The following is a 25,541-nucleotide window of genomic DNA, read 5'->3' on the forward strand; positions in this document are numbered from 1 at the left end:
GAAACAATTTTTTTTTCCTTTGGCTTGTGTCTTTTTTTTTTTTTGTAGAAATCTTGGTTGCAATTTACTCACAGAACTGAGCTTTGGAACATTTCAGGCCTGGCACGGAATGCAGTTTTTATACAAGTTGTAAGTGAAATAGAAGATGAATACATGTAAAGAACTATTTATGTATAAAAACTCATACAATTATTAGTTAGCTGGGTATAAGCCCTTTATGAATTCTGAAAAGTATATCTTAAGATCCATTCGTTTTTCTCAAATGGGGAAACTAAGGTACAAAGAGGCCAAGAGACGTACATAGCTTATATATGACCTGCTCTGCTTGTGCTAGTTCTGACCTATGCATCGGCAAGAAAAGGTATCAAAGAAGTGACCCTCAACTTAGCCTTGTTGCTGGTCTGGGTGGCTTAGGCCTGTAATCCCAGAACTTTGGGAGCCGAGGTAGGCGGATCACCTGAGGTCAGGAATTCAACACCAGCCTGGGCAACATAGTGAAACCCCGTCCCTACTAAAAATACAAAAAAACTGGCTGGGCTTAGTGGTGCAGTTTTTTGCCCCTGCAGGAATCTGTGTTAAGCTCTTCCTTACTTGCAGCTAAATGTTGCAGACATTTAAGCAGTTAGAAACTCTGCATATCAGCAGGAATCAAAGTTAAATCCAAAGTACAGGGCCGGGCATGGCAGCTCACACCTGTAATCCCAGTACCTTGGCAGGCCAAGGTGGGAGAATCACTTGAGGTCAGGAATTTGAGACCAGCCTGGCCAACATGGCGAAACCCCGTCTCTAGTAAAAATACAACAATTAGTAGGTCGTGGTAGCAGGTGCCTGTGATCCCAGCTGTCAGGAGGCTGAGGCATGAGAATGGCTGGAACCCGGGAAGTGGATAATCATCATCATCATCATCATCATCATCATCATCATCTAGCCAGCTTCACTACAATTATGTAGGAAACGCCAGGAAAACACTGGAATCACGGTTGATAAAAATTGATGAATTCACTCAAAAACATTCACTGAGTGCCATGTCCGTTTGTGCCAGGTACTCTACTAAGCGCCAGGGGTAAAAAAATCCATCTCAAAGACACACCAAGATGAGGACTTTGTCCCCAAGGGACTTTCATTCCTCAAGGAGGAAGCGGCTGCTGATGGGAAACATACGAGAGCCATGTGGGGATCTGTACAGCAGGGTGACCAGGAGAGGACAAAGCAGGAATGGGTGGTGGTAAGAAAGACTTGAGGAGACACTAACTTGCTTATCTCGAGTTTCTGTGTTCATCTTAACAGAAAAGGGCATTTGCTTCATGGTGATGAAAAAATCAGAGCCAGCTGATACTGGAAATTAATACTCATTTCATATAAACAGAATAGAGCTGAACCCTTCAAACTAAGTCACAGTTACTTTCAGAGATTGGCACAAGGGTCTCAACACACCAAGTGTGTTAGGGGCTGGGCTCCTTTGTTTGGGTCAAATCTTTCTGGTAAACAAAGCTACACTGCAGAGTCATATTTGGCACATGTGACCTATAGGCCCATTGCATTTCTTTCCAAAGGCAAGTTGCCATGGGAAGGTGCCAGTAATTTTATGACACCATTTTGTGGTGTTTGTAAGTTGAAACAATATATTTCCCGGCATTACATAAGTTTGTAAAAAACAAACAACAAAAAGAGGCCCCAGCTGTGGTTGCTGGATGATGAATTGAATAGAGCCTAAGCTTCAGGGCTTCTCACTTGCACAGGCCCTTCCAAGGTCCTGGGAGGGCCCCTGGAAATTTTTGTATTCATACTTTTTTAAAAATGTTTTTACTAGATAAGGTTCAGGCCCCACAAAATCCTGAAATCACCCCTGGGTTCCAATAGTTCACAACCCAGTGCATCTCTTGAATAAAGCCTCTATGTTATTGATACTGACTGGCCAGGTTAGCAGTGTGATAAGGTCAGTCTATTTTGAATCTGAAATCCATCTCAAAGACAAACCAAGAGCTTATTAGTGGACTTAACTGGGTTCTGCTGGCCCAAGCACAGTAAAGCCAAACAACCATATCAAGGTTTTGCATTGGGGAAAGGAGGACATTTATTTGCAGGGCATCCAAGCAAGAAGGACCAGGCAGCTAACTATCAAAGTCCCCCTTTGAATGGGGGCAATAATCTTATCTCTTACAGATGAAATGATGAATGAAATGGTTTATGGAAAAGTAGCAGTGGTTGATAATCCTAAATGTTAAGTAAGTTTATATTTTTTCTCTGACTTTAAAGTGCTTCTTCATTCCCATGCACAGGTCCAGACTGATGGCTTATTTTAAAAAATTCTCTTAGTCACTTCATTGGTTCTAACAATAATTTTAGAAACTGGATGACTTTGCAGTGTAGAACGGCTGTACTTTATTCCGATAGAGCACACTCACATATTGGCTTGTCTGTGGCGCATCAGTATCATGCCAAGAATGTAAGCCCTAAGAGAGAATCAGAGCAAAATCCAGGCTTTATCCCTATTGAATTATTTATCCCACTATTAGAATATTAGTGAGGTAGGTGTGGCCACCCCGTGATGGCAAATTGAGCTTCGTTCACAAACATGCCTTGTTGTGCCCCCCAGTCTACTGACATCAGCTTCCTTTACACGGCGGTAGATGCACAGAAGTGTGCGCAGTTGAGGGTATTGTCATCATGCTTTGGTATGTATTGGAACCCTGGCAGCTGCTTCTCGGATTCAGAGAGGCATAAACATTACAGATGAAAAGAACAACTGGCGTCTGTCCTTGGGGTGATTTAGGGTGGCTGTTTAAATTTGTAATGGTTGAAAAGTCTTGAGATTGTCACACGTAGCAACTTATACTTTTCTTCTCAGCTGCAGCTTATTCTTCTCACCTGTGTAACAAGCTGTCTTCTCTTTTCACAGAAGCTCAGCATTTCTTCCTCTGCCCCATAGCATTTTTTCAGTACTTACATTTACTAGGTCCTGTTTAGGTTGTAGGCACCTAAGTACTTATACAAGTGAGATAACATGTCCGAAGTTCTTAGAACAGAACTTGCCATATGGTAAATGCTCTATACATGTTACCTCCTATGATATCTCATTTTCGTTTTTCCAGCAACTCTTGCAATGCGGTTATTATTATCATTTCCATTTTGCAGATGAGGAAGCTGAAACTCAGAGACGCTAGGTAATTTGCTTAGGTTCACATGGCTAATAAGTGGCAGAACCACTTACCAGCTTTGCAAGTAATTTTCGATGCAGCTCTTAGTTCCCCTGTAATAGGAGCTGAATGATGTCAGTTTGGCTTTGTGTGCATTGTATCTTATTTTTGAACTTGAATAGGACTTTTAGAGCAGTGAGCTCCGTTTCCCTCTGAGAATCCCATGCTTCCGGAGCTCCTGGCCGTACCAGCTCTGGGCATCCCCAGGGTTCATGCTCACTGGTCAGTGCTGGTGTGACATGACGGCTGAGCACCGGCACTGTGTCCAGCGCACTGCTAGGCACTATACACATGCTCTTTCATTGCTTCCTCAAACTGCCTTGTGCTGTAAATGCTACCCAGAAAGGCTCATGTTCATTACTCAAGTCACTTCACCAGAAAGTGACAGAGCCAGAATTCCAACCCAGGTCTGCAGATTCCAGGTCCCTTGCTTCTCCTGTTGTTCCTCATTTTCAGGGAGTCTTCTTCAAGGTTATTTTCAGGACTTTGATTAAGATATAGGCTCACAGCTCGGCATGGTGGCTCATGCCTGTAATCCCAGCACTTTGAGAGGCCTAGATGGGTGGATCACTTGAGCTCAGGAGTTCAAGACCAGCCTGGCCAACATGGTGAAACCCCGTCTCTACTAAAAATAGAAAAATTAACCAGGCATGGAGATGGGCACCTATAATCCCGGCTACTCTGAAAGCTGAGGGAGGAGAATCAGTCACCCCATTGCTATCTTCCCTCAGCCCCAGGTAACTGCTAATCTACTTTGAGTCCCTGTGGATTTGCCTATTCTAGATCTTTCATATAAATGAATCATACAGTATGTGGCCTTCTGTGTCTGGTTTCTTTTCACAAAGCATGTTGTTTCTAAGGTCCTCCCATGTTGCAGCATGTGTCATTCCTTTTCAAGGCTGAGTGATATTCCATTGTATGGAGCCATCACTGTATCAGTTCATCCATTCATCACTTAGTGGACATTTGGGTTGTTTCTACTTTATTCTGGCATTTATGAATAATGCTGCTGTGGACATGCATGTACTCGTTTTTGTGTGGACATGTTTTTAATTCTAGGGTACATCCCTAGCAGAATTGCTAGATCATAGGGCAACTCTTACGTTTAACTTTTTGAGGACCTGTCAAACTGTTTTCCACAGTGGCTGCTCCATTTTACACTTCCACCTGCAATGTTTGAGGGTTTCAATTTCTCCATGTCTTTGTCAACACTGTCGTCTATCTCTTCTCATTGTAGCCATTCCAGGTAGTGTAAAGTAGTATCTAGTATCTCGCTGTGGTTTTTGATGGACATTTCCCTAATGATTTAAGACATTGAACATTTTTATGTGCATATGGGCCATTTATATGGCTTCTTTAAAGAAATATTTATTCAAATCTTCTCCCCATTTAAAAAATTGATTTGTCTTTTTATTGAATTACAAGTATTCGGTATATCTTCTGGATACTCTGGATATTAGACCTTAACAGATAATTTGCCTGTATTTTCTCTCATCCTGTGAATTCTGTGACTTTCTTGACAGTGTCCTTTGATGCACAAAAGTTTTTAATTTTCATAAAATCTAATTTATCTATTTTTCCTTTGGTTGTTTGTACTTTTGGTGTCATGTTTGTGTATAAAATGTCTTATTCTTCTTTAAGAAGGTTCAGGGTTTGGTTTTAAATCAGGCTGTGTACCTTTCATTAGTCTGACATTCCTTTCACCATGTCAGGCTGCCTTCAGCTAGTAATAGTTCATTAAATTCAAAAGACAAAAATTGATTTAAAAGAAAAAAATACAGTTTGGAGAAGAAAAAAACTCTTGTCTAATTTAAGGTCACGAGATTTACTCCCATGCTTTCTTCTAAGAGTCTTATCATTTTGGCTCTTACATTTAGGTATTTGATGTATTTTGCATTAATTTTTATAATCGTGTGAGGTGTAGGGGTTCCACCTTCATTATTTTGCAAAAAGATATTCAGTTGTTCCACCACCATTTAAAAAAAACAAAAACCATTTTTTCCACACTGAACTGTTTTAGCACCCTTGTCAAAAATCAATTTGCCGTAAATACGAGGGTTTATTTCTGGGTTGTCAATTCTATTCTGTTGATTTATTTGTCTGTCCACATTCCAGTATCACACTGTGATTGCTGTAGATTTGATTTGGGTTTTGAAATTGGGACATTTGAGTCTTCCCACTTTGTTATTTTGCAAGATTATTTTGCTATTTTGGGTGCCTTAAATTGCCATAGAATTTTAGAACTAGCTTGTCACTTTCTGGAAAGAAGCCAGCTGGGATTTTGATAAGAATTGTGCTGACAATAGCAGACACGTAATCAACCTAAATGCCCAACCTAAATGCTATGTTATTCCTATTCCAATACTTTGCAATATATGCAGCTTTTTAGAAAGAGGATATGTTAGCAGGGTGCAGTGGTTCACGCCTGTAATACCAGCACTTTGAGGGGCTGAGGCAGGCAGATGGCCTGAGGTCGGGAGTTAGAGACCAGCCTGGCCAACACGGTGAAATGCGTGTCTACTAAAAGTACAAAAATAAGCAGGGCGTGGTGGCGGGCGCCTGTAATCCTAGCTACTTGGGAGGCTGAGGCAGGAGAATCACTTGAACCTGGGAGGCGGAGGTTGCAGTAAGCCCAGGTCACACCACTGCACTCAAGCCTGGGCGACAGTGAGACTCCAATGGAGACGGGGTTTCAGCATGTTGATCAGGCTGGTCTCGAACTCCTGACCTCAGATCATCTGCCTGCTTCAGCCTCCCAAAGTGCTGGGATTACAGGCATGAACCACCATGCCCGGCCAATAAATGAAAATTTTACTTAAAAAAAAATTGTAGTGAAACCATAGCTCAATTTGGAGAATCGCGCTATTATTATCTGATCCATGTTTACAGAATGCTCTGTTGAATTTGTTTTGCCAGATTTTGTTAAGCAGTTTTCCATCTGCATTCGTGAGAAATACTGGTCTGTAATTTTTTGTGTGTGATGTGTTTAATTTGGATACCAGGGTAATATCACCCTCATAGAATAAGTTAGGAAATGTTCTCTCCTCATCTATATTTTGAAAGACTTTATGAAGGATCCGTGTTAATTCTTCTTTAAGTATTTGGTAGATTCACCAGTGAAGCTGCCTGCTGGTCTTCAGCTTTTCTTTGTGGAAGGTTTTTTGATTACTACCTCAATCTCTTTACTTGACGTAGGTCTGTCTATTCAGATTTTCTGTTTTTTCTAAAGTCAGTTTCAGTAGTTTATATCTTTATGGTAATGTGTCTGTTTCATCCAGGTTATCTAATTATTAGCATATATTCTTTATATATACAATCCTTTTTATTCATATTATAATCCTTGTTATGTCTCTAAGAACAATAGTAGGCCGGGCGCGGTGGCTCAAGCCTGTAATCCCAGCACTTTGGGAGGCCGAGACGGGCGGATGACGAGGTCAGGAGATCGAGACCATCCTGGCTAACACGGTGAAACCCCGACTCTACTAAAAAAATACAAAAAACTAGCCGGGCGAGGTGGCGGCGCCTGTAGTCGCAGCTACGCGGGAGGCTGAGGCAGGAGAATGGCGTAAACCCGGGAGGCGGAGCTTGCAGTGAGCTGAGATCCGGCCACTGCACTCCAGCCCGGGCAACAGAGCCAGACTCCGTCTCAAAAAAAAAAAAAAAAAAAAAAAAAAAAAAAAAACAATAGTAATGTTCCCTCTTTCATTCCTAATTTTAATAATTTGGTCTTCTGTATTTGTGCAGTGCAGTGGCTCACGCCTGTCATCCTAGCACTTTGGGAGGCTGTGGTGGGAGGATTGCTTCAGCCTAGGTTGAAGGCCAGCTGGGGCAACATACTGAGACCTCATCTCTACAAAAAAATTTAAAAATTAGCGAGTGTGGTGGCAAACGCCTGTAGTTACAGCTACTCAGGTGGCTAAGGCAGGAGGATCACTTGAGGCCGGGAGGTCGGGGCTGCAGTGAGCCATGATTGTGCCACTGCACTCCAGCCTGGGAAACAGAGTGAAACCCTGTCTTGAAAAATGCAAAATAAAAAAACAAAATGTTTGTGGCCAGATGCAGTGGTGCGTACCTATAATCCCAGTACTTTGATAGGCCAAGGAAGGAGGATTGCTTGAGACCAGGAGTTTGAGACCAGCCTGGGCAACATAGTGAGACCCTATCTCTAAAATTTTTTTTACAATTAGCCGAGTGTGGTGGTGCGCACCTGTGGTCTCAGCTACATCTTAATTTTATAACATTGTAGTTCAGATTAATACCAACTTTGTTTCAATAGTATATAAAAACTTTGCTTCTCTAAGATTCCACTCTCACCCCTTCTTTTATCCTGTTATTGTCACACATTACATCTTTATATTCTTTATATTCATCAACTAGATTTATAATTATTGCATTGTGTAAGTGTCTTTTTCTTAGTGTTTTTCTTTATTTTGGGACACAGTCTCGCTCTGTGGCCCAGGCTGGAGTGCAGTGGCACAGTCTTGACCCGCTGCAACCTCTGCCTCCCAGATTCAAGCAATGCTAGTGCCTCGGTCTCTTGAGTAGCTGGGACTGCAGGCACACACCACCATGCCTGGCTAATTTTTGTATTTTTAGTAGAGACAGGGTTTCACCATGTTTCCCAGGCTGGTCTCAAACTCGACCTCAAGTGATCCTCCAGCCTCAGCCTCCCAAAGTGCTGGGATTACAGGCTGAGCCACTGCACCTGGCCAGTGCTTTTTATTTCTTTGTGCAGATTCACATTAGTACTTCTTATAGGGCAGGTCTTTTAGCATCAAAGTCTGCCAGTTTTTATTTATCTAGAATATCTTAATTTCTCTTTTATTTCAAAGGTAGTTTTGCCGGGTATAGAATTATTGGTTGACAGTTTCTTCAGCACTTTGAATATGCCATTTCATTGCCTTTTGGCCTTCACTATTGTGTGTGGTTGTTTTGTTTTGTTTTCAGACAGGGTCTTCCTCTGTTACCCAGGCTGGAGTGCAGTGGTGCAGCCACTCACCGCTTCCACCTCCCAGCTTCCACCTCCCAGGCTCAAGCAATCCTGTCACCTCAGCCTCCTGGGTAGCTGGGACTACAGGCATGCGCCACCATGGCCAGCTTTTTAAAAATTTTTTGTAGAGACAGGATTTTACTACATTGCCCGTGCTGTATCCAACTCCTGACTCCAAGCAATTCTTGAGCCTTCAGCCTCCCAAAGTACTGGGATTACAGGTGTGAGCAACCATGCCCAGCACTTCCATTGTTTTTGAAGAGAAATCATCTATTAATCTTACTGAGGATCCCTTGTATATGACGAGTTGCTTTTCTCTTGCTGCTTTCAAGATATTCTGTCTTTGGCTTCTGTCAGTTTGATTATAGTATGTTTAGATGTGGATCCCTGAATTCTTCCTATTTGTAGTTCCTTGAGCTTCCTGAATATGCAGATTGTTTTTCATCACGTTTGGGAAGTTTGGGGCCATTATTTCTTCAAATGTTCTTTCTCCTTTTTTCTGTTCTTCTCCTTCTGGGACTCTCATTATGTATATGTTTGTTAGCTTGATGCTGTGTTCCACAAACAGGTCTCTGAGATTCCATTCACTTTCATTCATTTTTGTTTCTGTTCCTCAGAGTAAATATCTAAATTGACCTTCAAGTTCCCAATTCTTTCTTCTGCCTGCTGTAACGTGCCATTGAGAACCTCTGGTAATTTTTCCATCTCAGTTACCATACTTTTCAACTCTAGAATTTCTATTTGGCTTCTTTTTATGGTTTCTATCTCTTTATTGATATTCTCTATTTGATGAGACATTGCTTTCATACTTGCTTTAGTTCTCTAGTCTACAGAACTGAATGGTTTCTCTCTTTGAACATATTTTAAATAGCTGAATTAAATCTTTCTCTAGGGAAGGCGTAGTGGCTTGTGCCTATAATCCCAGCACTTTGGGAGGCTGAGGTTGAGGCCAGGAGTGCAAGACCAGCCTGGGCAACTTAGAAAGTCCCCACTTCTACAAAAAAAAAATTTTTTTTTGTCTAGTAAGTCTAAAATCTGGTCTTTCTCAGGAACAATTTCTGCTTATTTCTCGCCCCCACCACATGTATGGACCATACTTTGTTTTCTTGCATCTTTCATAAATTTTTGTTGAAAATTGAGTATTTTAAATAATATAATGTAGCAATTCTGAAAATCAGATCCATGCTCCCAGGGTTTGGTGTTACTGCTGCTTGTGTTAGTAGTTGCTATTTATTTAGTGACTTTTCTGAACTTCTTCGGTAAAGTCTTGCGTTATATATCATGTGTGGCCACTGAAGTCTCTCCTTGGTTAGCTTACCGATCAGCTAATGATTAAATGGAGGTTTACTTAAATTCTTGAAACTGATAAATGTAGTTTTTGCCAAGGGGCTCTGTGTACATGTTGGGGCATACCTTTAGCACTCAGCCAGACAGTTTACAGCCATGCCTTAGCTTTCACTTCTTGCTTGTGCAGAACCTCAAGATCAGCCAGGGGTGAGAGTTTGTGAACTTAGTAGTAGGTCACAAGTAGTAGAGAGAACTTAGTAGGTCTTTCCTGACCATGCTGACAGCCCGCCCTATGCATGTGCACGACATTCCAAATTGCCAGGAATACGTCTTATGGACTTCTAGTTTCCCAAGGATATATCAGACTGGTTCAAAATTCCCGTGGACATCTCTCCTCAGCTCTTCCTATTAAGCTTTTTGATTAGGCTTTTTCCCTCAAACTGTTATTCGTTGCCTAATATAGTTGCCATGTTAAAACACTGTAATTGTTTTCCAAAAACACCCTCTATGGAGAGGCTTTAGCACTAGACATCTTTTATTCTGGTCAAATAAAGACAAATCTTTCAAATGAGGTCTTCCAGGGAACCACCAGACAGATGACATCATGACAGTTAACTGAGAATAAGGCTTTGAAGCAGCTCCAGTTCCATTCTGCTCCCTCTGGTTGGGGATGTGGGCTGTTTTTCAAGGCGACTACTGAGCTAGAGAGTGAGGAATGGTCTAAGGCAAGTTAACACAAATCTCACTTTTCTTACAGACATTTTTCTTGAATAAATGCTCCTGGGGTCACTGCAAGACTTTGGTTAAATTTCTAGAGTTCTGAAAAAGTTTATTCTGGTCAAGTTTATTTTTGTACAATTTTTTTGGTAGTGGTTGTTTTTATGAAAGGACGAATTTTCGGATGTCTTTATTCCACCATTTTCACTGATGTCACTTACAGCATGGTTTTAAATCTCTAAAGGCTCACCAGGCACATGCCTGTATTCCCAGATGCTCGGGAGGCAAAGGAAGAAGGATCCTTTGAGTCCAGGAATTCTGGGCTGTAGCATGCTATGCTGATTGAGTGTCCTCACTAAGTTCAGCATCAGTATAGTGACCTCCCGGGAACAGGAGACCACCGGGTTGCCTAAAAAGGGGTGTACCAGCCCCGTTCGGGAATGGAGCAGGTCGGAACTCCCATGCTGATCACTAGTGGGATCGTGCCTGTGAATAGCCACTGCTCTCCAGCCTGGGCAACACAGTGAGTGAGAATGTGTCCCTTAAAAAAAAGTCTAATTGACCATAGACTAATTAACTATTTAATCATGGGAAATGATTAGGGGAAAGACATAAAAAGAGAAACTGTAATCCTCTGTATTTTGCTCTATCACCCAGGCTGGAGTGCAGTGGCTTGATCTCGGCTCACTGCAACCTCCGCCTCCTGGGTTCAAGCAATTCTCCTGCCTCAGCCTCCCGAACAGCTGGAACTATAGGCAAGCGTGGCGGTGAACTGCTAATGAGAAATTGTAATTCTCATAGAGGCCCTCCCAGAGGAGTAGAAGAAGGTTGAAAGGCATTTCTGTATTTAGTCTTCTCAACATTAAGGCTGGCTTTGGGAGGCCAAGGCAGGCAGATCACTTGAGCTCAGGAGTTCAAGACCAGCCTGGCCAACATGGTGAAACTCCCATCTCTACTAAAAACACAAAAATTAGCCAGGCGTGGTGGTGCGTGCCTATAGTCCAGCTACATGGGAGACTGAGGAAGGAGGATTACCTGAGCTTGGGAAGCAGAGGTTGCAGTGAGCAAAGATCACGCCACTGCACTCCAGCCTGGTCAATGCAGCGAGACCCTGTTGGGGTGGGGAGGGAAGGGGAGGGGAGGGAAGGGGAGGGGAAGGGAGGGGAGGGGAGAGGAGAAAGGAAGGGAATAAAATAGAAAGAAGGAAGGGGTAGGGAAGGAAAGAAGGAAAAAGAAAAAGAATGAACAAAAATAAAAATTAAAAAAAAAAAGTAAGGTTAAATTAAACCCTTTTTCTTCATACAGATTAAACACGAGTTCAAATTACAGCTTTACTGTTTAATAGCTTAGTGGCCTAGGACAAGGTATATAACCTCTCTGTGCCCCAGTTTCCTCATTTAAAAATAGGGCAATAATAAAAAAATAAAAAAATAAAATAGGGCAATAATATCTACCACATAAGGTTGTTGTGAGGATTAAAGGTGAAATTCTAATCACAAATACGTTGCAAACCAGTAGATACTCACTATGATAATTATTATTTGTATAATTTCTGCAGAAGTACAATGATGATTCTTTGGTTAACCTAAAAGCAGATTTTCTTTTATTTCTTCATGTTTCTTTTCTTTTTCTTGTTCGCTTTAAAGGATTAAAAAGAAAATGGATTCCAACATTTTGGAATAAAAATTTGCATCAAAACCAATTTATTCATTTTATTGACATATAAACAAAATGCCGTTTGTTTATTCAATAAACATTTGTTAAATGCCTAATACATTTCAGACATCATGCCAGGCACAGGGAAGACAGGGCATGGTGGCGGGCACCTGTAATCCCAGCTACTCGGGAGGCTGAGGCAGGAGAATTGCTTGAACCCGGGAGGCGGAGACTGCAGTGAGCCGAGATTGTGCCACTGCACTCTAACCTGGGTGACACAGTGAGACTCCGTCTCAAAAAGAAAAAAAAAATGTGATCTCTACCCTCAAGGAGCTCCTAGTCCAGGAGACTGACAGGTGGACAGGTGATTACATGCAGTGTAAGAAAGACTGTGATGTCATACAAGAAGAAAGTGAGAGTATGGTTTTGACCAGTTCCTCCTCTTAGATTTATTCCTTTTTCTTTGGCTATAAAGCAAAGTAATTGGTCCTATTTTTTTTTAACTGTGCAAATTAAATCATAAATTTTAAAAGCTTTATAAAGATAAAAGACAAGCAGCTAGCTGCAGTGGCTCACGCCTGTAATCCTAACAGTTTGGGAGGCTGAGGCAGGTAGATCACCTGAGGTCAGGAGTTCAGAACCAGCCTGGCCAACATGGTGAAACCCTGTCTCTATTAAATATACAAAAATTAACTGGGCGTGATGGTGGGTGCCTGTAATCCCAGCTACTTGGAAGGCTGAGGCAGGACAGGAGAATCAGTTGAACCTGGCAGGTGGAGGTTGCAGTGAGCCGAGATTGAGCCGTTGCACTCCAGCCTGGGCAACAAGAGTGAGACTCCATCTCAAACCAAAAAATACAAAAAACAAAAAACACAACTTGAATTGTGATGAGCAACTTGAATTATGGAGGACGCTAGAAATAGTGTTTGCTACACAGTCAGCACTTCCTACCAACATAGTCACTTGTAGGGTTTTTGACCTGAAAAGTTCTGTGGCGTATTTTTTCTTTGCTATCCACTTTTTTCCCCTGGTAGTTCTTCCCCTTGTTCTCTCCTCTACTTTATCTTCTAGAGACCTGGGTAATTCCCAGAGGAATAGTGCTTTACAGAGTCTAATGGTGATTGATTAGGTAAAAACAGAAAACATTTTTTTCTTTTTTACCTACAAGTTCTGTACCAAAAAATGAATATAAATTTTAGTTGCAGTTTCATATACTGAAAATTCAGGTTAATTCCATTCCATTTTTCAGAATTCTCAATCGCAATCCTCTGACAACTGTTGAAGATCCGTATCTCTTTAAATTGCCAGCATTAAAATATCTGTAAGTACTATAGTACTCTCACGAGTCATGAGATGATTTATGCTTTTTAAATTTTTCATCAAACTTAAGTATTTTGTATTTAGGCTAAAATTTCATAATTTAAATTTTAACTGGGTTATTGACAAAGAAAAAAATTAAAGAGGATGTATAATGGTCAAGACAGCCAGCAGAGGAAGAGAACAGTGTTGAAGAACCTATATAGATTTGGAACATGTAGACACATGGAAGAATATTATTTAACTAAGAAAGCAAAGGGGCAAAGGTATTCATTATTGTAAAAATGAAGAAAAGAGTAAATAAGATGGTAAATGCAATATGAAAATGAGAAGATAATGGTTAAAAAAAAAGGTGTAAGTTCTGCTCTTGAATATCATGAATTTGATGATGCAAATCAACTTAAATTTCTCTAATAAGAGCTCCCCGGAATTCTACAGCAAATAAACTCTTGAGCTGGCTTGTTTTATAGAGAAGCCAAAATTGAAGTAATCACATGTCCTTGAAATATCTTTTTAAGTACAGAATTTTTTATTGGGGTTCATATCATGAATGTTTCGACTTTCTTCTTCAGAGACATGGGAAAAACGCAAGTTCCACTTACAACACTTAAGAACATTCTCACAATGACTGTTGAACTGGAAAAGCTGTAAGTTATTCTCTTCTTAGATTTATTTTCACTTAGTTGGTTCTTTAGGTTTGTTTTATTATTTTCTTATATCAGGTTTATTGAGGTGTAATTTTCATATACTAACATTCACCCTTTTTAAGGGTACAGTTTGATGAGTTTTGACAAATGTATAGTTACATAACCACCACCACATTCCCAATATAAAGCATTTCTGACACCTCAAAAAGGCCCTCCATGTCCCTTTGTAGTCAATCCCCTCCTCCCAGCATCAGCCCCTATTAACTACTAATCTGATTTCTGTTCCTATACTTTTGCCTTTTCCAGAATGTCTTATAAATGAAATCATACAGCATGTTGCCTCTTGTGTTTGGCTTCTTTCACTTCACTTTTTTTTTTTTTTTTTGAGACATAAAGTCTCACTCTGTCACCCAGGCTGCATGACCTAGGCTCACTGCAACCTCCGCCTCCCAGGTTCAAGTGATTCTCCTGCCTCAGCCTCCCGAGTAGCTGGGATTACAGGCGCATGCCACCACGCCCGGCTAATTTTTGTATTTTTTGTAGAGACGAGATTTCACCATGTTGGCCAGGCTGGTTTCGAACTCCTGACCTCAAGTGATCCGCCCACCTCGGCCTCCCAAAGTGGTAGGATTACAGATGTGATCCACTCGCCTGGCCTCGCTCAGCATAATTTGTTTTGAGATTCTGCTACCATCCACGTTGTTGCACCCATCACTACAGCTGGCCCTCTGTATCTGCAGGTTCCTCATTCATGGATTCAACTAACCATGAATGGAGAATATTTGGAAAAAATAAAATGCATAAAACAACAATAAAAACAGTAGAAGTTAAAATACAGTATAATTATTTACATATCCTTTACCCTGTATTAGGTATTTAAAGTATACCTGAGGCTATACACAAACATTATGTCATTTCATATAAAAGACTTCAGCTGTGGACTTTGGTATCTGCAGGGGGTCCTGGAGCCAGTCCCCTGCAGACACCGAGGGACAGCTGTTCACTCCTTTTTATTGCTGAGTAGTGTTCCAGTTGTGTGGAAACCCCATCTCTACTAAAAATACACAAATTAGCCAGGTGTGGTGGCCCACGCCTGTAATCCCAGCTACTCTGGAGGCTGAGGCACGAGAAGTGCTTGAACCTGGGAGGTGGAGGTTGCAATGAGCCGAGATTGCACCACTGCACTCCAGCCTGGGCGACAGAGTGGGACTCTGTCTCAAAAAAAAAAAAATAAAAAATAAAAATGTTTTCTGAAGAGCAGAAGTTTTTAATTTTGATCAGCTTTAAGTTACCAATTTTTTCTTAAATGGCTTGTGATTTTTTGTTTCTTACCTAAGAAATCTTTTAAGAAACTGTTGTCTAATCCAATGTTGAAAAGATTTCTCCTATGTCTTCTCCCAGAAATTGTATCCATTTAGGTCTATGATCCATTTTGAGTTAATTTGCATACATGATGTGAGGTATCTTCTTTTTTGCAATTTTATTTTTGTTTTTATTTTTTTTCTGTAGAAACGAGGTCTCATTGTTGCCCAGGCTGGTCTCGAACTCCTGGTATCAAGTGAACTTCCTGCCTCACCCTCCCAGAGAGCTGAGATTACAGGCATGGGGCACCGTGCCTGGCCTTCTTTGCAGGATATGTGTGTGTGTGTGTATATATATGTATGCCTGCAAGGCCCTATTGTGAGTTTGTTACACATTTTACTGCAACTTAAATAGTGCCACCACCCCACCATATAGCAAGCTAAATAGAAACTCTTTTATGCTAAGGCTGGTTGAGGGCAGTATGCAAGATTAGCATGGAAAGGGCCCTTCATTTAGCACTGCTCCATTCATTTTTGTCAGGTCACTTTCTTATCTTCTCCAGGCTGTCAGATCTGTTTTACTGCTCTAGCCGCACTTCCCTCAGCCTCTTGCAGCATCTTTCCTGTCAGCTAGATCCCTTCCTCTCTGGATGAAGTCCTCTTCATCGACCAGCTTTCTCACTTGGTTCTCTAAGACAGTGAGGATCTGTCTGCTTTTTTCTTGACCATTAGTGGATAGGAAAAAAGCTCTCATTCTCTGTAACCATTTGTCACTGAGGCCATAAAGACATTGAACTAACTGCCTTATGGGAGTTCATTACTGGAAGTCTTCAGGAGTTTACACATTGATATACAAAGTAAGTAGGCCAGCGCATTTGAGTCTTGGCTCATGTGTAATGATCTTTAATGCATATTGAAAAATTATTCTCAAGTAAGGATAACATATACCTCAGGTCATTTACAGTCTCAAAGGTTTGTCAATATACTTAAAACATTCCTGGGAACAGTTCTAGATTGAAGGAGACTAAAGAATCATGCACTAAGTGCAATGTCTGATGTTTGACTGGATTCTGAATTTGTTTAAGCCATGTTATGACTGGGACATTGTGAAAATGTGTATATGGGCTACATAGTAGACAATGATAATATTAAGTTCCATTGGGTGATAATAGTATTCTGGTTATGTAGGAGAATGCCTTGGTTCTTAGGGGCTGCACACTGAAGTATTTAATGGTGAAGGGTCATTATGTCTGGAACTGACTCTCAAATGGCTTGTCCAGAAAATGTATAGAGATACACACATGGAAAGCAAATGTGGCAAAGTATTAGCAACTGTTGATTCTAGATGAAAGTTATACAGGTGTTCATTATACCATTCAAAAAGGCTTCCCAGCCATCCTAAGGCTTAAAGGAAAAAAACAAAATGTTTAAAATAAAAAGTTGGGGGCAGGAAAATAACACAAAACCTTTGGGCTCGTGCCTATAATCCCAGCACTTTGGGAGGCCAAGGAGAGAGGGTTGCTTGAGCTCAGGAGTTCCAGACCAGGCTGGACTACATGGTGAAACCCCATCTCTACAAAATATACAAAAATGAGCCGGGCGTGGTGGCACACACCTGTAGTTCTAGCTACTCAGGAGGCTGAGGTGGGAGGATCACTTGAGCACAGGAGGCAGGGGCTGCAGTGAGCTGAGATTGCACCGCTGCACTCAGCCTGTGTAACAGAGCGAGACCCGGCCTCAAAACAAACAAAAGAAACATCTTTCTGTCAGAGTTAAGGTTGCTGTATAATAAAATGCTGGGGTACGGTTCTGGGTCCAGTCCACATGAAGATCAAAGGCTTCCACTGGACCCAAAGGAATAATACCAGTCCCTTGTGATTATTCCTCTGTAGGTTTGAAAGATGTGTCAGGCCAACTTATTGGATGCAGTTTTAATCTAAAACTCTATATACATTTTACCCCCAACTCATAGACTTCATGTATCCATGAAACACTCTTCTGTCTCAACAGTCTTAATGTGGCCCTAATAAAGCCATCCTTTTGGAGGACTCAGAAAAGGCCCCCCACAACCTCTGCAACATAATAATTATAGTAGTTAACTGCTATTGAGCACTCACTGTGTGCCAGGCATTTTTCAGGTATTGATTCATTTAATCCTCAAAACTCATTAGAGGTAGGTACTATTATAATGACAAGGTCGAGGAACAGAGATTAAGCAATTTGCCCAAATTCACATTATTAGCGGAGCTGGGATTTAAGCCTAGTCTGGCTGTGAAATCTGTATTCTTAATGACCATGCTATACTCCCTGAGATTAACCTTTTACTCCAGTTACAGAGATTGTCTTTATCTCTCTGAAACTGCCCCCAATAAGCCATAGCAATAAATTAATCAATTGTCTTGGTTATCTCTTCTTCCCAAATTTACATTTTGAAGAAAATTCAAACATGCCAGAAAGATGAAAGAATAGTACAGAATCCAATTGAAGATCAGGCACTGCATGTCATGTCTTCGTTTCCTTTCATCTAAAACATTCCTCTACTTTCTTTGATCTTTCATGACATTGGCATTTTTTAAGAGTCAAAGATCGTTGTCCTGTAAATTGTCCCACTATCTGGATTTGTCGGTTTCCTCATGATGAGATTCAAGTTCAGCATTTTTGGGAAAAATACTGCATATGTATCCTTCCTGCCTTGTAACCGCAGGTGGCCTGTAATACTAAGTTTGATCACTTGATTAAGGTGATCTTCCAGATCTCTCCATTGTAATTATTTTGCTGGCTGCAGTGGCTCACACTTGTAATCCTAGCACTGCGGAAGGCCAAGGTGGGAGGATTGCTTGAGTCCAGGAGTTCTACACCAGCCTGAGCAACATGGTGAAACCCTGTCACTACTAAAACTACAAAAAAAAAAAAAAAAAAAAAAAAAAAATTAGCTGTGCATGGTGGTGCAAGCCTATACTCCCAGCTACTGAGGGGGCTGAATTTGGAGGATGACTTGAGCCCAAGTCAAGGGGGATTGAGGTTTCAATGAGTTATAATTTTGCCACTGTATTTTAGCCTGGGCAAAAGAGTGAGACCTTGTCTCATTAAAAAAAAAATAATAATACCATTTCCCGCTTGGTAATAAATAATCTGTGGGTTGGTACTTTGAGTTCAGTGAAGATCCTGTTCTCAAATGTCTTTTCACCCAAATGTGCATCAAGGATAATCCTTGTCTGAAAGAATTTTTATTAGATTGGTGGTTGCAAAGTGACACTTTGTAAAATTCTGTCATTCCTTCTACATATACTAGCTGGCATTATTTCATTGAAGAACTCCCCCTTTTTCTTTTTGAATATCACCCTTCATGGATTCTTCTTTATATTAACGATGTTGTAACTTTCTAATGTTGTTATTCTTTTGAATGGTCAGATTGTCCAGATTTGGCCAATGCTATCTCTGTTATTTTTTAACCCCACAATCCAGGTTAAACTAAGCTATTTTTAATGCCCAGAGTAATTTCTAGTATTTCCCACTCCCAAAAGGAATTGAGAAAGGGCCTCCAGAAGTTGGGGACTTACTCAGACTCTTCTTAGAAGTCTACCTTCTTCCTGTGTACTTTCAGCCCAAAGTGAGACTTTTGAGTTGGGAAGAAATACTTCTGAATTAAACTACTGATCAGTGTCACCCAATTCTAATCCCAACCACCTTTATTCTAGGCATACTATACTCACTGCCATGGTTACTGTTCGGCTGGGCACCTTTGCCCTCCTTCCTATTGGCCTTCTGGTTCCTACCCAACTCTACAGTCCATAGGCTTCAGTAACACCTTTTTGCCCACCCCTGTGGTAGTGTTGGCCTGCCTCCTCTACCTACTCAAGTAACTGCTTTACCACTAATTTTTTGTTCTCTGTTTTCATCTATAGGATCTTACCTAGCCATATGGCCTGCTGCCTCTGCCAATTTAAAAACAGCATTGAGGCTGTCAAGACAGTCAAGCTGCATTGCAACAGTGCATGTCTGACAAACACCATACGTTGTTGTGAGTCCAAATTGCCTGGTGATCAATTGTTACATTATTTTAAGTATTTGTTTTTAAACTTTTTATGTTTAATGATGATAAAATTTTATGATATTATTGCTTTTTTATTTACTCATTCAGAGTTAAACTCCCTCAATTTCTGAACTATTCCCTTGCTGAGAGTCAGGTTCTCAGTTATTATTACAAAATTTAATAACAGAACTGTTCCATATGCACAAAGGACCAAAACAAAGGAATGGGAAGACTAGGGAGTAACAGTAACATCCACACACTGTGTACTGTGCTGTCTGCTTGGTTCTTTGCCCCCAGTGATAATTTCTTCATACAGTGCAATGTAGTTTGTAAGCTGGTTTTATATCCATGAGGTCTCGAGTACTCTCGGCCTTGTAGGACAGATGTAGATCCGGTTTTGGTTTTTTGTTTTTACAATTTCATAAGAGTACAAGTGATGCTGTTTTATTTGAAGCCTGAGAGTTTCTGGTTCCATAACCAGAAATTGCTGCCTAGCTCTTCTAATGGAATGGAGGGCTTTTCCATGCTTAGACCATCCAACGCTGAACTTGCTCTGAATCTCAAACCTTTCCATTCACAGAACAAATGCGCAAGTGCTTTCAGGAGTGTTTCTGTAGATTAGGTTTATTAGCACCAACTTCATGACTTCTAAAATGTGACTGCTTTCATGTCCAGATAGCTTGAATATAGGTATCTACCAGTGATGTGAGGTGGATGATTAATAACGCTTGGCTACATAAAGTCAGTGTTGTTTATTTTTCAAAACTTTTTTTTTTTTAAACAATTATATTATTCCCTTCTCCTGAAGAGATGGGCAGAAAAGCATTGGTAATCTCCTTTTACAGCTGAGGAAAAACAAGATCAGAGGTGCTGAGTGCTGTAGCCTAGTGCCAGGTCTTCTGTCCCCAATTCTGGGTTCTCCCCCCAATTCTGGGTTCTCCTCAAGCCCGTTTCTCCTTTCTCACAATCGTCTTCCTCTGACCGTCACCACCCAAAATACTTTTAATTCTGGAAAAGAAAGCCAGCTGCACACGGGCACACTTGACCTTCATGCAGTCAGAAGCTTTGGATGGTTCCCCATCCAGAATATTAGAGATGAAATGAAATCAAAGTAGGCATCTGATAACAGTTTCTTTTTCCCTTCTGCATTATAGGACCTCAAGTAATGTTTATCCAGAAACTGCTGTCATACCATAGATTCATTGTACATTCAACAACATAGGCATATAATCTGGCAAATTAAAAAAACTCTTAACCTACCCCCTGAATCCGTGTCCAAATTTAAGAACTAGGGTGGACACAGTGTTTTTTCCATGCCGCGTCTTCTGTGATGGGGCTGCGATATGTGGGAGCAGAGAATGGGGTGGGTGAGTGGAGCACGTGCCAGATGAGGATCTATCAGCAATGGGAGGGATCCTCCGCTTTAGCATCTCCACCCTGCTCCTCTCAGAGGACCGCCTTTCACTGCATTCAGCTGTGATGGTAGCAAGAACACAGGCACACTGAGCACGAGGAGAGAGGGAGCCTTGTACTCTCTCTGCATATGAGGCAGGACAGCACAGGGTACGGAGCAGTCTGCAGAGAGGCCAGCTCATCAGGGAAGCACTTGTCTTCCACCTTGGGCTTTGACTGAGCACAGGGCAACTGGCCCCTGGGGATCAACGGAATAATCCTAAGCAGACTTACTCTGTGTCACACTATGGAATGTTCCAAGTAGGTGGCCATGTTTTCAAAAGATGTCTTTTCTCCTTTTGTTGTTGCCATTTCATAGGTTTAGGATTGGGTGTGTGTTTCTCCTCTCTGAATGGCACTCGAATGTTTGCTGACTCCTACTCCGTGTGACTGGGGACATACAGCTGTGGACTGATGCATGCCGTCCCATCATCTTTCATGATCAAAACAGTCTCTTCTTTTTTCACAGCTGAAGAACTGTCTGTAGGGAATCCAGAAGGAGCGTTCATGAAGGTGTTACAAGCCCGGTGGAAGCACACGAGCACTGAGCTGACTATTGAGCCGGAGGTGCCCTCAGACAGGAGTGGCATCAACTTGTCAGGCTTTGGGAGTGAGCAGCTAGACACCAATGACGAGAATGAAGTTATCAGTGCACTAAGTTACATCTTGCCTTATTTCTCAGCGGTGAATCTAGATGTGAAATCAATGTTGTTACCGTTCATTAAACAGCTTTCTTCAAATGTGCAAGATGGAGATAGGCCCCTGGGTACTTTGAAAAACAATATAAAGAGCCCCTCTCTTCAACCTGCATCGGACAACTCAACTTACGAAATTTATGAAAATAAATTGAGAAAGCTGTACTTACTGGAAAATATGTTAGATGCAGAAATACAGGAAAAAATCAATGAAGTTAAAAGGGAAGAAAAAACTGCCATGCTTATGCAGACCAGCCTTCTAGGTAACAAATTTAAACGCCAAATATTTGAAAAGAAATTAGAAACTGTCCAACCACAGGAAAACAGCCTGGCAAAGATTCCAAGTGTAGGCAACAACCTGCAGAGAGTGAACAGAGTCCTCACGGGCCCAAGGAGCATCCAGAAAAGGCACTTCAAAGAGGTGGGAAAGCAGAGCACCAGGAGGGAAGAGGGTGCGCAGGCATTTGTGGAGAGCACTGCCCAAGAAAAAAGGCTCGGGAGCCCGGTCTCAAGGGAGCTGGAACAGCCTCACACAGAGCAGGGGCGTGAGAAGTTAGTGGGAAACACCGTCTACACCAAGCCTTCGTTCACCCAAGAGCTTAACGCAGCAGTGTCTTCTGTGCTGAAACCCTTCTCCATGGGCGAGCCTTCTGCCTCCACCCCTGCAAAAGCCCTACCTGAGGTCAGAGACAGATCGAAAGACTTAACCCACGCCATTTTCATTTTAGAAAACGCAAAGGCTAGAGTTAAAAGTATGAAGGCTGCCAAACCAATCGTACATTCCCGAAAAAAATACCGCTATCATAAAACTCGCTCCCGCGTGGCCCACAGAACACTCAAGGCCAAAAAGAGTCAAAAGTTCAGAAAGAAAAGTTACCTCGATAGACTGATGCTCGCAAACAGGCCGCCATTCTCTGCAGCGAAGAGCCTCATAAATTCCCCTTCACACGGGGCTTTTTCATCATTAGGAGACCCAAGTCCTCAGGAAAATCCTTTTCTGGAAGGATTTGCTCCTTCAGAACGTTTTACAGAAAACACTAATGTAAAAGACACAACTGCAAGAAATGTCTTTGAAGAAAACATTTTTATGGAAAACACTACTATGCCGGAAGGCACCATCTCTGAAAACACAACCTACAATCCTCCTCCTGAGGCAGATTCCGCTGGGACTGCGTTCAACTTAGGGCCAGCTGTTAAACGAACTAATCAGACACAATGGGAATACAACAACTTGGGCACTGACCTGTCCTCCGAGCCCGAAAGCTTCAATTACCCGTTGCTCTCGTCTCCAGGTGATCAGTTTGAAAATCAGCTAACCGAGCAGCTACGGTCCCTCATCCCCAACAACAATGTGAGAAGGCTTATTTCTCACGTTATCCGGACCTTGAAAATGGACTGCTCTGACACCCGTGTGCAAGTGACCTGTGCCAAGCTCATCTCCAGGACAGGCCTCCTGATGAAGCTTCTCAGTGAGCAGCAGGATGTAAAGGCATCCAAGGCAGAATGGGATACGGAACAGTGGAAAACTGAGAACTATATCAATGAGAGCACGGAAGCCCAGAATGAGCAGAAAGAGCAGAGGTTGAGTGAGGTGAGGACCACACAGAAACATGAGACCCAGATTTGCCATCATTTAGTGTATGCCAGTAAAGTGCCCACACAGGAGAACCTGGGACTCCCAGGCCATAGCTTGTCCTGGTCATGTAACTTCAGCCATGACGGTGATCTCCTACTTTGCTCATGTAGAGGGTGAAATAGATTAGTGCACAAGATGAATTGTAGGTGAGGTGGGGTGGCTCACGCCTGTAATCCCAGCACTTTGGGAGGCCAAGGTGGGTGGATCACTTGAGGTCAGGAGTTTGAGACCAGGTTGGCCAACACAGTGAAACCCTGTCTCCACAAAAATTAAAAAATTAGCTGGGGTGATGACAAGTGCCTGTAGTCCCAGCTACTCGGGAGGTTGAGGTGGGAGGATCACCTGAGCCCAGGGAGGTCGAGTCTAGTGAACTGTGTTCGCACCACTGTACTCCAGACTAGGTGACAGAGTGAGACTCTCAAAAAAATAAAAAAAGAAACTAAGCTACTCACCTGGAATACTGGGGTTTTGAATAGTTAGCTCTCATTCTGTTTTGTTTTGTTTTTTGTTTTTTAATTGTTTTCTTTTTTTTTTTTTTAGCTCACAAAAGAAGTTCCAGGATATGGCTATAACAACAAACTCATCTTGGCATTATTTGTGACCGAAATACTCACGACTTTGATTATAATTTTCTGCCTCATTGAGGTGAGGACAACAATTAATTCAGGTTTTCAGAATGCAGTCTTGTCTTTGTGTGGATTCAGAGCCCACAAACTCAAAACCAAAGCCACTTTCCCACCTGCTGCTACTTGACATTCTTCTTCAGTCAGTTAAGGCTGAGGTACGCTTTGTTCTTTTTTTTTTTTTTTTGAGATGGAGTCTCGCTCAGTTGCCCAGGCTGGAGTGCAGTGGCGTGATCTCGGCTCACTGCAAGCTCCGCCTCCCGGGTTCATGCCATTCTCCTGCCTCAGCCTCCCGAGTAGCTGGGACTACAGGTGCCCGCCACCTCGCCCAGCTAATTTTTTTTTGCATTTTTAGTAGAGACGGGGTTTCACCATGTTAGCCCGGATGGTGTCGATCTCCTGACCTCGTGATCCGCCCGCCTCGGCCTCCCAAAGTGTTGGGATTACAGGCGTGAGCCACCACGCCCGGCCTGCTTTGTTCTTTTACTGTAGTGTATATTCCAGGATTTTAAAGGATCCTCGCTTCCAGGAGATCTCTGTGAATTGAAACCAAGTTAATCCCACTAGACTATTTTAAGAAGTTCGTATGGCCTGGCGCGGTGGCTCAAGCCTGTAATCCCAGCACTTTGGGAGGCCGAGACGGGCGGATGAGGTCAGAAGATCGAGACCAGCCTGGCTAACAGGGTGAAACCCCGTCTCTATCAAAAAAATACAAAAAACTAGCCGGGCGAGGTGGTGGGCGCCTGTAGTCCCAGCTAGGCAGGAAGCTGAGGCAGGAGAATGGCGTAGACCCGGGAGGCGGAGCTTACAGTGAGCTGAGATCGTGCCACTGCACTCCAGCCTGGGCGACAGAGCAAGACTCCGTGTCAAAAAAAAAAAAGAAGTTGGTATAATAGCAAAATTTCTCCCACCCAAAACGATGTCTCACCAAGTCACCCTTACTCTGCCACTAATTTATTTCCTTGTTGCTGAAATGATGAGAGACGTATAATCTCCATCCTCACGGAGTTGTCATCACCCTGGAGAGGAAGGAGACAGCCAAAAGAGAGAAGTATTGTCTTGTAGACTTATTAGGTTCACACAGTATCATCCTTTTCCAGTGTGTAACGTGTTGTCTAAATAGGTCCAGTTAAAGCACTACAGGGTAGCCATCTTTTAAAAAAATTGTTGGCCACATTTTTAAGTTCACAGGGGAGGGGGAATGTCTCATACTCGAGCCCTCCTGAGCCTAGGCCCTCTGTGAGATGTGTCACCATTTCTTGGAGACCATGTGAGACATTCCCCCTTGGATCAGAGATGCTCAACCTGCATCAACGTATCTAAAGCCTACATCTGGCTACTCTGGGGCGAGTCCTGTTCACAGTGCCCATTCCTGGAGCTTGCCTCTGTTCGCCTTTTGTTCGATTACATGATGTATTACTTTTCCCAACAGGCCAGTGCTAGCATATTGGAAGTGATTTAATAAACTGGCAACCTTGACACTATGCTACCAATCCAACCTTACTTGCCTCATTTACCATTTCCATTATTGTGGCAGCCCTCCATTCCAGCCAGAGCAGCCCCTCACCATACCCCAGTCACACCATCCGCATTTCTGCTTTTGTGCATTTGTCCATCTAAAATGCCCTTATTTCACTCTGCCTGTGGGAATCCTGTGACTCTCTCAAAAGCCAACTCAGGTTCATCTTTCTTCTTGACATCTTCCCTGAATATTCCAGCCCTCCTGAGCCTAGTCCCTTTGTGAGATTTGTCCCCATTTCTTGGACACCACATGAGAGACTTCAGAGGCTGAAGTGGGAGGATTGCTTGAGCCTGGGAGGTCTAGAATGCAGTGATCTGTGGTCATACCACTGCACTCTAGCCTGGGCAACAGCGAGACCCTGTCTCACAAACAGCTGCCACCAAAAACTATCTTGGGATTTGAATAGGATTACATTAAATTTGTAGATTAATTTGAGAATTGACAACTGTACGACATTCTAGGAACATG

The 25,541-nt window shown here is 42.2% G+C and overlaps 1 protein-coding gene across 16 annotated transcripts in view; it reads left to right on the forward strand.

Moving 5' to 3' along the window:
- Positions 1-25,541, forward strand: part of LOC105469580 (leucine-rich repeat-containing protein 37A3-like) — a 200,424-nt gene that overhangs the window by 87,446 nt on the left and 87,437 nt on the right. For 7 of the 16 annotated variants that reach the window (XR_011615921.1, XM_071083368.1, XM_071083362.1 and 4 more), the window contains 3 exons: positions 49-129; positions 13,097-13,168; positions 13,737-13,811. Coding sequence is in view for 12 of the 16 variants with exons in the window: in XM_071083368.1 (XP_070939469.1) it covers positions 49-129; positions 13,097-13,168; positions 13,737-13,811 (228 nt within the window). In the remaining 4 variants the exon portion in view is untranslated. Of the gene's footprint in view, positions 1-48; positions 130-13,096; positions 13,169-13,736; positions 13,812-19,017; positions 19,134-21,066; positions 22,884-23,468; positions 23,574-25,541 lie in introns of all 16 variants that reach the window. The other 9 variants (XR_011615924.1, XR_011615923.1, XR_011615922.1 and 6 more) reach the window with 3 other exon arrangements.

The sequence above is a fragment of the Macaca nemestrina genome, chromosome 17 (assembly GCF_043159975.1).
Source record: "Macaca nemestrina isolate mMacNem1 chromosome 17, mMacNem.hap1, whole genome shotgun sequence".
Classification (NCBI taxonomy): domain Eukaryota; kingdom Metazoa; phylum Chordata; class Mammalia; order Primates; family Cercopithecidae; genus Macaca; species Macaca nemestrina.